This window comes from Amia ocellicauda, chromosome 16 (assembly GCF_036373705.1).
Source record: "Amia ocellicauda isolate fAmiCal2 chromosome 16, fAmiCal2.hap1, whole genome shotgun sequence".
In the NCBI taxonomy this organism is placed as follows: domain Eukaryota; kingdom Metazoa; phylum Chordata; class Actinopteri; order Amiiformes; family Amiidae; genus Amia; species Amia ocellicauda.
This window is the reverse complement of record NC_089865.1, coordinates 24,167,263-24,180,456: the sequence shown is the minus strand read 5'-3', so window position 1 is coordinate 24,180,456 and position 13,194 is coordinate 24,167,263. Positions and strand designations below refer to the sequence as shown.

The following is a 13,194-nucleotide window of genomic DNA, read 5'->3' as shown; positions in this document are numbered from 1 at the left end:
ATCCAAATTATCTAGTGTAGATTTAATCTTTCCTTAATTCGATTTTACTACTTAACTGCATTCTAGAATCTGTTGTCCTCCAATCTCAGTTTCAAGCTTCTCCATTCATTTTTATTTTTGTTGCCACTTTTTGCTGAAAATAGTTGTCTTCTTCAGATGGCCAGTGAATCATACATCTGCAATGAGGAGAAGCAAGTATTCTTTTCCTCACACAGGCTATAATTAAAGGCCATGGATGCCATCAATCTTGACACAAACTAATCTGCTTTTCCTGATGACCTGATTAACAAAAAGTACGAAAATGTACGAAAGTACGAAATTAAAAACGAAATGCGTAGCTTTGTGACCAGAAAAGAGCTGAGCTGGGTAGGTTTGCAGCGGAATTTCTACCGGTGGACATTTTTTTATGTTTATAATAATTTAAAACAGAGCTATGAAAGGCGCTGAAGGAAACAAATGCTGTATCTTTATACTAATAAAGAAATAGTTTTTGTTAATGATTTTTTGAAGAAATGTTGTTCAGCTGACCACGGTTGCAATGAAAATGTGACAATGCTGTAGTTCTTTGGGACCAAGGCTGGTCAACCATGAATTACATTAATCCACTCCATTATAGTGCTTTGTGTTTTGGAGTTTTACACATCCTACCAATCATCCATACAGTGAGGGAGAAAAGTATTTGATCCCCTGCTGATTTTGTACGTTTGCCCACTGACAAAGAAATTATCAGTCTATAATTTTAATGGTAGGTGTATTTTAACAGTCCTTCGACTTTGTACTTGGTGGCAAAACCCTTGTTGGCAATCACAGAGGTCAGACGTTTCTTGTAGTTGGCCACCAGGTTTGCACACATCTCAGGAGGGATTTTGTCCCACTCCTCTTTGCAGATCCTCTCCAAGTCATTAAGGTTTCGAGGCTGACGTTTGGCAACTCGAACCTTCAGCTCCCTCCACAGATTTTCTATAGGATTAAGGTCTGGAGACTGGCTAGGCCACTCCAGGACCTTAATGTGCTTCTTCTTGAGCCACTCCTTTGTTGCTTTGGCTGTGTATTTTGGGTCATTGTCATGCTGGAATACCCATCCATGACCCATTTTCAATGCCCTGGCTGAGGGAAGGAGGTTCTCACCAAAGATTTGACGGTACATGGCCCCGTCCATCGTCCCTTTGATGTGGTGCAGTTGTCCTGTCCCCTTAGCAGAAAAACACCCCCAAAGCATAATGTTTCCACCTCCATGTTTGACGGTGGGGATGGTGTTCTTGGGGTCATTCCTCCTCCTCCAAACACGGTGAGTTGAGTTGATGCCAAAGAGCTCGATTTTGGTCTCATCTGACCACAACACTTTCACCCAGTTCTCCTCTGAATCATTCAGATGTTCATTGGCAAACTTCAGACGGGCCTGTACATGTGCTTTCTTGAGCAGGGGGACCTTGCGGGCGCTGCAGGATTTCAGTCCTTCACGGCGTAGTGTGTTACCAATTGTTTTCTTGGTGACTATGGTCCCAGCTGCCTTGAGATCATTAACAAGATCCTCCCGTGTAGTTCTGGGCTGATTCCTCACCGTTCTCATGATCATTGAAACTCCATGAGGTGAGATCTTCCATGGAGCCCCAGACCGAGGGAGACTGACAGTTATTTTGTGTTTCTTCCATTTGCGAATAATCGCACCAGCTGTTGTTACCTTCTCACCAAGCTGCTTGGCGATGGTCTTGTAGCCCATTCTAGCCTTGTGTAGGTCTACAGTCTTGTCCCTGACATCCTTGGACAGCTCTTTGGTCTTGGCCATGGTGGAGAGTTTGGAATCTGATTGATTGATTGCTTCTGTGGACAGGTGTCTTTTATACAGGTAACGAGCTGAGATAAGGAGCACTCCCTTTAAGAGAGTGCTCCTAATCTCAGCTTCTTACCTGTATATAAGACACCTGGGAGCCAGAAATCTTGCTGATTGATAGGGGATCAAATACTTATTTCCCTCATTAACATGCAAATCAATTTATAACTTTTTTGAAATGCGTTTTTCTGGATTGTTTTGTTGTTATTCTGTCTCTCACTGTTAAAATACACTTACCATTAAAATTATAGACTGATCATTTCTTTGTCAGTGGGCAAACGTACAAAATCAGCAGGGGATCAAATACTTTTTTTCCCTCACTGTAACTTCCATAAAGGAAGAAAATGTTGTATAGCGCATACAAAAGGGACGGAGATTTAACAAAATACATAGAATATGTTGAGCTGTAAAGAGATCTTAAGAAAGGTATCAGGAAAGCAAATAGGGAAATAGAAAGAAACTTAGCTCTTGGAGCTAAAACTAATGCAAAGAGCTTTTTTCAATACTATAACAGCAACAGGTCAATAATGGAAGAAATGAAACAGTTAAAGGGCAAAAATGGAAGTCCTTGGAAAACGCAAATGTTCTAAATTAGTATTTGACAGAGGTTTTTACAAAAGAAAAGACAAATAACATGCCACAGGTTAACAATCAGTCCAGGCAAATCCTAAGAGAGATCAGGATAAATGAGGAGGAGGTACTAAAGGGACTAGCAGAATTAAAAACAAACAAATCACCTGGGCCAGATGGTATATTTCCAACAATACTTAAAGAAATGAGGGAAATTATTTATAGGCATCTAACTCAAATATTCCAAATGAAAAGGGGATGTGCCAACTGACTGGAAGACAGCAAATGTCATTCCAATCCACAAGAAAGGGGACAAAACTAAGCCAGGAAATTACAGACCAATCAGTCTCACCTGCATCACTTGTAAAATCTTGAAAAAAATTATTAGACAGAAAATAGAGGAGCATCTTAATGCTTAAGATGGTCAACATGGGTTTAGACGAGTATTAAGCATTTGATAAGGTTCCACACCAAAGACTGATCCTCAAATTGGAAGCTGTAGGCATTCAGGGTAACGTAAGTAGATGGATTATGAACTGGCTAATGTATAGGAAACAGAGGGTGTCGATTAGAGTAGTTGCTTCTAACTGGAGTGAGGTTGTTAGTGGAGTTCCACAGGGATCAGTACTAGGTCCTTTGCTTCTTCTAATCTATATTAATGATCTGTACTCTGGGATAGTTAGCAAACTTGTCAAATTTGCAGATGATACTAAAATAGGTGGCGCAGCAGATACAATCTCGGCAGCACAGGCTATTCAAAGGGACTTAGATAACATTCAGTTGTGGGCCGACACCTGGCAGATGAAATTCAATTTGGACAAGTGCAAGGTAATACATGCAGGTAAAAATGTCCACTATAATTACACTATGGGAGGAATAGAACTAGATGAAGTATCGCATGAGAAAGACCTAGGAGTCTATGTGGACTCCTCACTTTCTCCATCCGAACAATGTGGGGAAGCAATAAAAAAGGCAAACAGAATGTTAGGGTATTTTGTCAAAAGTGTAGAATTTAAAACAGGGAAAGTAATGTTAAGACTGTACAATGCGCTAGTTAGACCTCATCTGGAATACTGTGTACAGTTCTGGGCACCACACTTCAAGAAGGATATTCCTGCTCTAGAGGCAACTAGAGAGCAACCAGACTTATTCCAGATCTGAAGGGACTGTCCTACTCGGAGAGACTGAGGGAACTGAACCTTTTCACCCTGGAACAGAGGAGACTACGTTGGGGACTTAATCCAAGTCTTCAAAATCATGAAGGGCATCGACCACATCAAACCAGAGGAGCTTTTCCAGATCAGCAGGGACACGCACACCGGGGACACAAATGGAAATTGGGCTTCAAGGCATTCAAGACGGAAAACAGGAGACACTTCTTCACACAGAGAGTTGTCACAATCTGCAACAAACTCCCCAACAATGTGGTAGATGCTGAAAATTTGGGAACATTTAAAAATAGGCTGGATAGGATCCTTGGATAACTCCGTTATTAATGGACACCAAACGAGCATGATGGGTCGAATGGCCTCTTGTTTGTAAACTTTCTTATGTTCTTAACTCTGCACACCTGCTGACTGAAGCAGAGATTCTGAATTTATTTGGACCCTCTTAAGAAACTACTCCATCTGTTCTGATGCAAGCCCATAGGCATTAGCCATTACAGTTTACAAAACTGACATAAAGAAGAGACAAAGAGGGAAAAGGTAGATCCTTCATTTTTATAACAGCTCAGTGAGACCTTTTTTCTTTGTGTTGTCATCTTTGACAGCCATCTCTTCTGGACTTTGCCATCTCTTGCCAGTTGTCATTCTCTTGGTTGCTTTCTGTTTGCAGCTTGTGTGGCTATGACTCATTTCCAGCCTTCCAATGTTTTATGGGCTGACCTCAAGGTTATAGTCTGTCTTTATGTGTTCATAGAACTTTCTCTAGTAGCTTCTTGGGCAGGTGTCTGTGCTGACAATATAGATTATAGTGAAATTCGCTTAAGAAGCAAGATTTTGCTTATGTTTGTTTAAAATACTTTTTTAGGACTATATATTTTTTAAAAGGTTTGTTGATGTTGTTTTTATTCACTGTGCTAATCCAGCCTAGTTGAAAATGGAATTGTCCTTAAAATAGATAAGTGAATAATGAGAGCTTATTGTTAGGCAAATTATGCAAATTGTATACAATAATTGTATTGTATTTTAATTGTATAAGGATCAGCATATTTGAGACAATAAATATAATAAACTACAATATAAATGCAAAATGTAAAGCGTTCATCCCATATTTCATGAGCTGAAATGAAAGATCCCAGATGTTCCATGCACACAAAAAGCTTATTTCTCAAATTTTGTGCACAATTTGTTTACATTCCTGTTAGTGAGCATTTCGCCAAGATAATTCATCCACCTGACAGGTGTGGCATATCAAGAAGTTGATTAAACAGCATGATCATTACACAGATGCACAAGGCCAAAAAATAAAAGACGATAAAATGCCACTCTAAAATATGCAGTATTGTCTCACAGCACAATGCCACAGATGTCTCAAATTTTGAGGGAGCATGAAATTGGCATGTTGACTGTAGGAATGTCCACCAGAGCTGTTGCCAGATAATTGAATGTTAATTTCTCTATCATAAGCCACCTCCAAAATCGTTTTAGAGAAATTGGCAGTATGTCCAACAGGCCTCACACCCGCAGACCACGTGTAACCACGCCTCCACATTCAGCTTCTGCACCTGCGGGATTGTCACAATGTGATTATCTGAAAGAAGTGCGACTCTTGTTAGGTAGTCGGCAGCCATATTCATGTCAGTGTATGACGATTTGTGCATTCTTTCGGCACCAATGTTGTAATGTACTGTCAGTTGACTAACTGTAGCCCGTCTGTTGCACTGCCCAATTCGTGTCAGCCTCCTTTGTCGACAATTGGCCTGGTTGCTGGATGTCCTTTGCATGGTGCACCATCCTTAATACAAACAGGAAACTTCTGAGCATGAAAAACCAAGCTGCATTGCAGTTCTAGACTCAAACCAGTGCGCCTGGCATCTACTACCACTTAAATCTTTTGTCTTGCCCACTTACCCTCTGAATGCCACACATACACAGTCCATATCTCAATTTTGTCAAGGTTTAAAGATCCTTCTTTAACCTGTGTCCTCCCCTGCATCTATGCTGATTGGAGTGGATTTAACAGGTTACATCAATAAGGGATGGATCATAGCTTTCAACTGGATTCACCTCACCAGTGTATTTCTTGGAAAAAGCAGGTGTTCCTAATGTTTTGTTTTGCACACTAATGCTTCTAAAGATACACCTTTGTAAAAGCAGAAATGACAACCTAGACAACAGCTGTCTAGTGAAAAAGAAAGCAAGCGCCATTTCAGTAAAAGTTGCACATCTCTAAATTCCCTTGGTAAGAGATATGAATGCACTCAGACGGGTATATCACGGGTCCTTGAAGAGATAGTTACACCTCATTTCAGGTCTCTTGTTCTCAGGAAGGAAGGGCCAGCTGGGGGGGTGGGGGTGCGGAGGGTAAAAGCGAAGTCAATCTGCTGACACAATCCACACAATCACTGAAAAAGCCCTGGCAGGCAATTTAGATGTTTTATTTTTGAGTGTTTGTTTTTCTGTAGTTATTTGTTCTTGGAACTATAAAGAGTTAATAAAGGTTTTCTTTTTCTCCATCAGAATCTCATATGAGATCCATCAAATCCATAGTTCAGGCAGCAACATGAAATGATCTCTGTTTACAAGCCATTGTGAAATATTGGACTGTTTTTCTTTTGAACAAAGAATTGGGAAAGAAGAAAATACCATCCCAAATGACTATTGTAAATTATTTTAACCCAGCAAGGAAAAAGATAATGATCATTTTGAGGCACATTTCCTGTAGATGACTCATATGTGACTTACTGAATGTAGGGGTGCATTCGTGTTCTTTAAGATTGAAGTGGGCAACTCTTAAATTGGTGGTTTAAAAAAAAAAGCACATTTTAATACAGAAAATGATTTCTCAAGGGTATCTGAGAAAGCAGCAGCAAAAGCTCAAGGTGTATGAATCAGTTTCCGCACACTGGTTGCATCTGTGCAGCTGAGAAAAAGCTTTTTTTTTTTTGCGGGGGGATTAAAATAAATACCTCTACTGACCAGAACGTACATTTATTTTTATGTTATTTCAATAAACAAATAAAACAAATCTCACTGGTATATTTAGGCTTGGAGTTGTTCCGTCCAAAAAGCGCAGGGGGAGACATTTTCATGAGGTAAATATTTGAAGAGCTAATTTGGCCGAATTTGGCCTAAAACCTTGAACGCATGTCTTCCAGGTATATTCTTAAACCCATCTTTCTCAGCCTGCCCCTCTGTCCTGCAAACAAATATGTGGAGAGAGCAAACTATGGTGGATTTGTACAGGAGATAGAAAATAGACTTGACTGTGGGATAGCGGAATCCAAGCAAATGTGTTTATTGGCAGGACTATTTACATTCACAGATTTTTTCCTATTTAGTTTTGCAAATTGTGTTCTTTCCTGGTGCTGTTTGTTTTTCTTCTCCACTGGGAGGCTGTATTTCCGTTGAGTGTCCTAAGTAGGATGCGCTCTGTAAGCCGATGGGACTTAACTTCTCTGACCCCTGTTCGCCACCTCTTTTGTGTGGCTTCTGATCTCTATCCCCACTAGCCGAGCTGATACCATGGGAGGATTTGGTAATACCCTTCTCCTGTTTATATAAATATATTAGCCTAGACCTAGGGGAAGCACATTTATTGAGTAGAAATAAATTATCTTGCCACTTGCAAAAATAGTATCAAAGAATACTGACCAGAAGTCAGAATCCTGGCAGTTTAGATGTAAAGTATTTTGGATGTTGTATTGTTGAGCGTTTGTGTTCTTTCCTTGCAAAATTAGATCTAGTGTTTTTGGTGTATTGTTTTTGATGCACATATTTGTTCCTTTCCTTTTGGAAATATAAAGTGTTTACACAGGGTTTTCAGTTTCTCACAGAAAATATCATATTATTCCCTGCTGATGTTCAGTCAGCAAGATGCAAAATAATCTTCTGTTGAACCTGCCATGGGGAAATAGAAGACTGTTGCTGTGCAAAACTGTGAGGTGACAAAATTATAGTGTGTAGTGAATTCAGCCCAATATCTTTAGCACAACTTTGTATTTATTGTTCTCTATTTGTTATTAAACAAGTTGATAAAGGCAGTGATGCCATGTGCTCCTCATGTGAATATCCTCCTAATCAGCCAGTAGGTGTCTTTTCCTATTTCAACAGTTATACCAGACTTATAGACAATAGAGCTGAGCCCATTGCTATAACAATATGGTCCCATTCAAATGCAAAACAATGGAAGGATGCAAATATGACCAACGGCTATAAGAAGAAAAAAAAAACTAAATGTATTTCCGCTGTACTCCTTCCTTTCCTTTCCTTTCCAGTTCCTTTCTCTGGAAGATCACACTATTGCCCCATGCTCTGTTATTTTCTGTGCTTCTATTGGTGAATGTTTAAATGTAGCATTGTGGTCCACTGTAATAACATGAAACAAAACATTCCCACCCCTTCGTGATGTCATCTTTTCTCTGACCTGACCCATCAGTTGAACGTGGTTTCACTATTATAAAATAATACAAGTTTCTATTGGTTGTATAGTTTCCTAATTGCTAACAGTACACTACCGGTGAAAAGATTTAGAACACCCCCATTTTTCCAGTTTTTATTTAAATGTAAGCAGTTCAAGTCCAGTGAATAACCTGAAATGGTACAAAGTTAAGCAGTAAATTGACAGAGGTTAAAGAAAAAAAGTTTAGGCTACCAAAAAATGAAAAATAATGTAAATTTCAGTTTTTTCAGGGAACAAGTAATGGGTTAACAATTTACAGCTGTTTTGCAGCAATGGAAGTAAATTAAGCCTTGAAAGTTGATGCTAACAATTCCTACAGGTGTCCCAACTTTTGTTGATTACTTACAAACCCTCTGTCTGTATAAAATCAGTGTTGGAAGAATTATTTGCACAGTATTGTACTGCAGGAAGTAGTATATTGCTATCATAATGGCGAGAAAAAGGCAATTAACAAAGGACAGTCAGACCATTATAACCCTTAAAAGTGTAGGTCTTTCCTTTAGAGAAATTGCAAAGAAAGCCAAGGTGTCTGTGAGTACAGTTTCCTACACCATCAAAAGGCACTTGGAAACTGGAGGAAACTCTGACAGGAAGAGGTCTGGCAGATCCAAAGCCACAACAGAATCAGAAGACACGTTTCTGAGAGTCAACAGCTCACAGGCAAAAAGCTTCAAGCACAGCTTATCACTGGTCGAAGTAAGCAACTTACAGCTTTCAGCTGCAGGTTTGACAGGTCGAGTGGCAGTAAGAAAGCTATTGCTAAGATGGCAAAATAAGAAAAAGAGGCTTGCCTGGGCCATGAAGCACTGCCAGTGGACTACTGAAGACTGGAAGAAGGGGTCTTATGGACCGATTAATCAAAATTTTTAATCTTCGGTTCATCACGCAGGGTTTTTGTATGTCGTCGAGTAGGTGAAAGGATGGTTCCTCAGTGTGTGACACCAACTGTCAAACATGGAGGAGGAAGTGTGATAGTCTGGGGCTCTTTTGCTGGATCCAGAGTTGGCGACTTGCACAGAGTGAGTTGCACGCTGAATCAAAACAGCTTCCACAGCATTTTGCAGTGCCTAGTTGGTTAATCTTACAGCAAGATAATGACCCAATGACCTCCAGGCTATGTCAGAACTACCTTAGAAGAAAAGAACAAGACAGTGGCTTCAAATCATGAAATGGCCAGTTTGGGATGAACTTGGCAGAAGGGTTAAAGCAAAGCAACCTACAAGTGCAACACATGTGTGAGAACTTCTGCAACAGTGTTGGGAAGAACTTTCCGAACAATATTTGATTACCATTGTAGAAAGAATGCCACGAGTGTGTCCAGCTATTATATCTGCAAAAGGTGGCTACTTTGAGTAAAAAATGTAGATAAAATTTTGTTAAACAAATGATTCCATTATTTCTCCAATCTCCTCATCTCATATCTCCAATTGTTTATTTGTTTTATGCTTTAATTTCATAGTACATTGAGACGTTAAACTGCATACATTTCAATACAAACTGGAGAAATTGAGGTGTTCTAAAACTTTTGACCGGAATTGTACATAGGCCAAAAAGTGAACATCATCTTCACTACATGCATATACATTAATGTATTTTGGTTGTTTATTATATTACTATGTTTAAAATGAATTTCTAAGCTGATATGCTCTGTGTTCACCGGGACCCTTTCAACACCTCATTTACTTTTCTTTTGCCTCTCACAATAACAACTGCAAGAACTACTGGTGGATATTTTTCTCATATTTTGGGAAATTAATGCTAAATGTGTCATACATACAATGTGTGTGTGTTTTGTTATATTGTATTGTATTGTATTGTATTGTATTTATTCAAATTAGTAATCAATTGCTGCAACATCTCAAGTGCTGAATGTGACTCAGTTATTTGTCTTAATTTGTATTCAGTCTACTTACTACCTTATAGTGTCTGTGTGCCAAAAATAACTACCTAAATTAGAAAAAATTGCAAGGGGACTTAATTATAGCATTTCATATTCTCTTGTGAATCCAAAGTTTTGCTATTTATATTGTTTAGAAAAGTATAAAAAATATATGTATTTTATAAATATGTTTATTATTTATTTACAACCTTTGTTCCACTTTAACATGCCCTCTTCTGGACAGGTTCAGGAATGACCGTTTTATCATTACACAGTAAATCTCCATGACTACTATTTGTATTATGCATAGCAAATTAAATTAACCAAAAACAAGTATCTGATTAATAAGCAAATAAAGTTATGGAAAAAGTTTAAATTGTGAAGAAATGTTTTAACAGCCATAAACCATAAAAAGTGTGGAGCCCACCACTTGTGGTAAATATGTTACCTTTTTTTATTTTTTTATTTCAGTTTCAGCAGTGTGACTCCAATAAATGAATAACAACCATCTTGAAAGACGTGTGCTAAGTCTACTTGAAAGGGCCCAGAGTTTCCTATTTATGCACTCAGATATGATAGCAAAGGTTTTCTGTGTAATAAAAATTCTCAAGATTATAGGTTGATAAGAGAGGTGTATCAATCGCATTTCACAAAAGGGAACTTGTAAAAGTAGATCCTGCACTGATACTAAACTAAAAATCTAATCGTGTAATAAATTGCCAAGACATGAAATGGAGACTCATAAGTAGGTATCTGTAGTCTTCCCCAAATGATTCCTCTTGTTTTGATCTTCAGCTTCACATTTCAATGTGTCCTCTCTCTGGTTTAATCCCTTGAATGAGCCTTGTTGTTCTTTGATGGGCATTCTCTAAGGCTTCTGCGTCTTTCTTTGTTTGTAAAGTGGGAAGTTGGACAGTACACTAAGTTGTAGAATACGTCTAACTTAGGAATTCCTTGTCTTCCAGAGGCTGTCAGAATTGTGTGCCGTGCAGAACTGTTACGGTTTCAATGGGGACATCCAGGAGCTTTATATGGCAGTGATGAAACAGAGGGCAGCTTTCAAACGCAGGGGCTCCAACACACAAGACAGCCCCACCCACACAGGTAAGGCCCCATGTTAATTCTGTTATGTCTAGGACAGGCTTCAGGCTGCATCTCAGGTCAAGTTACCTTGTTTTTCATTCTGCTGTGTTGTGGTATAATGGTAAAATAATAGATATTGTATATGAGCCAAAGGTGAAACTGTGAAGCAGCTTAACTTAATGGCAAAGCTGGAACAGCACTAGAAACCATGTGGTCTGAGCATGCCTGGAGGGTTTTAGAGGCTGTGTTGTCCATTTAATGTCAGATATATCCACAAATGTTTAGTCACTTAAGTCCTGCTATACTAAGATTAAAACACTTCATTTCTGAATATGTGGCTTGCACACTCTTTTGCTCTGAAAATTACATCACAGTAGGCAACATTGCAACTTAACCTCAAGAAGTGTAAACATGATAGGCCACTCAATATGAGTTTTTTGTAATCAAGAATTAATAAAGTTAAATATAGGAGCAGTACAATGTTTATTCAGGTAAAATTTGTCCATAGGCCTAAACAACCAGTACAAATCCAGCAAATTGGTGAAACTAATACTTGTACGTATATAACTTGGATTATAATGTTAATAGAACAGCTTATGTTGTATACTTTTTTCCTATATCTAAATGTACAATAAACAAACATTTGGGGTGGGGTTTAGTATGGAGTGTTTTTCTGATCCTTTTGTATGTTGTACCACTTTCTTGGAATAAATAAAAAATAATAAATCTTAAACGTGTAACGAAAGAAATATCAATGTAAATTATTTAAAAATATAAAGGAAAATCAACTAGAATACCATTCTTGTAAACCACAGTCACTGAATCTTTGTTTAAATGTATAAACATATTCATGTCAGCCTTTCCTCACCAGTTAGTATGACATACTGAATCAACATGTTTGTGGGCAATATAACAGCTTTATCTGATGTATCCATGTATATTACCAGTATTTTTAAACAGTATCTGATACATCTATTTAAAATAGCTAAGTTTGGTGTCTCTGGTGCATCTTTTAACAAATACTTACAATGTTTATGTCCTATATTTTAGCATCCAAAAAACCTACAGGTTTCTGTTGGATTGAATTGTTTATAATCACATTCTATGACCTTGGGCCTTGAACGAGTAAACAAATACATAGTCAGCGTATTCTGCTGATGGAAGCACTTTGTTTTTTGTGCTTAGTGCTGATGATAGTGATATGATATGATATGATATGATATGAAACTGACAAATAGATATTCTAGGTCAAGATTTGCTTCAAGAAAAAACTTTTTCATAGCACTGATGTTACAGTATTTTGAATCCTTCTGAAATCTGCCATTGGACAACTGGTGTCTGAACATACTTTACATCCACATAGTAATACAGTTTTTCAATGTATTTCTAATGAATTAGAGAAAATGCTCTAAAGCTATTTTTAACCTACATTTACACAATAGCAGCTTATTGTATTATATTATTTTATCCTGAAATCACCCAAAAGTCAGTCATTGTTGTAGTTTCTCTGAAAGGCACAGAGATCTTTTCCACATGTGTACTGACAGGAAGTGGGGAAAAAGGAAAGGATGCCTAGAAGTAATGCTTGAAATGTATTGTTTTCCTTGTGAGTGTGATTTTGAAATAAAAAACAAGCCTCAATATCTCTGCCTCCAGTGTTCTTGTACTGACTGTTTTGCTTTTTGTTTTGTTTTTTACTATTTTGAACAGAAAAGACTGTAAGCGAATGTGCTGTGCCCAGTCACAATCAGAGGAGTTCCTCTGAAACGGCTGTGGAAAAGAAACCAAAGAGAGACGTCTCTTCAACCGACGGCTCTCAGGAAGAACAGGTCCAGCCTTCTTATTGTTCTGTCCTTTGAAATTATTTTTTGAAAATTTTGCCTATGCAAGCAGAACTTGGAAAATTAAAATTAAAAATGATATAAAATACTCATGAGGCCGTGGCATCACCATTCCAAATGTTTTGCAGTACAGATTCTAATTCTACATCAAATTATGTCAAATGATTCAGTCGTTCTCCAAAATCGTTCTATAGGGAAATTTCGAAATTATTGATGAGTATGTGTATTGATGAGTCATCTCCAAGGATATTGACTAGTTTTTTCATGGAGATACTGAAAGTTTCTTTCAGCCTTTATAGAAAATCAGTTTACTATTTTTAATATTAGTATTTTTGCAGGAAATTTGATCACAGATATTCTAATCT

General features: G+C 38.0%; 1 protein-coding gene across 3 annotated transcripts in view; it reads left to right on the top strand.

Annotated features, from left to right (window-relative positions):
* The window catches only part of nhej1 (nonhomologous end-joining factor 1), a 151,661-nt gene that overhangs the window by 133,342 nt on the left and 5,125 nt on the right, over positions 1–13,194 (top strand). For all 3 annotated transcript variants that reach the window (XM_066688317.1, XM_066688318.1, XM_066688319.1), the window contains exons 6-7: positions 10,871–11,009; positions 12,699–12,817. In XM_066688317.1, the coding sequence (XP_066544414.1) occupies positions 10,871–11,009; positions 12,699–12,817 (258 nt within the window). The remainder of the gene's footprint in view (positions 1–10,870; positions 11,010–12,698; positions 12,818–13,194) is intronic.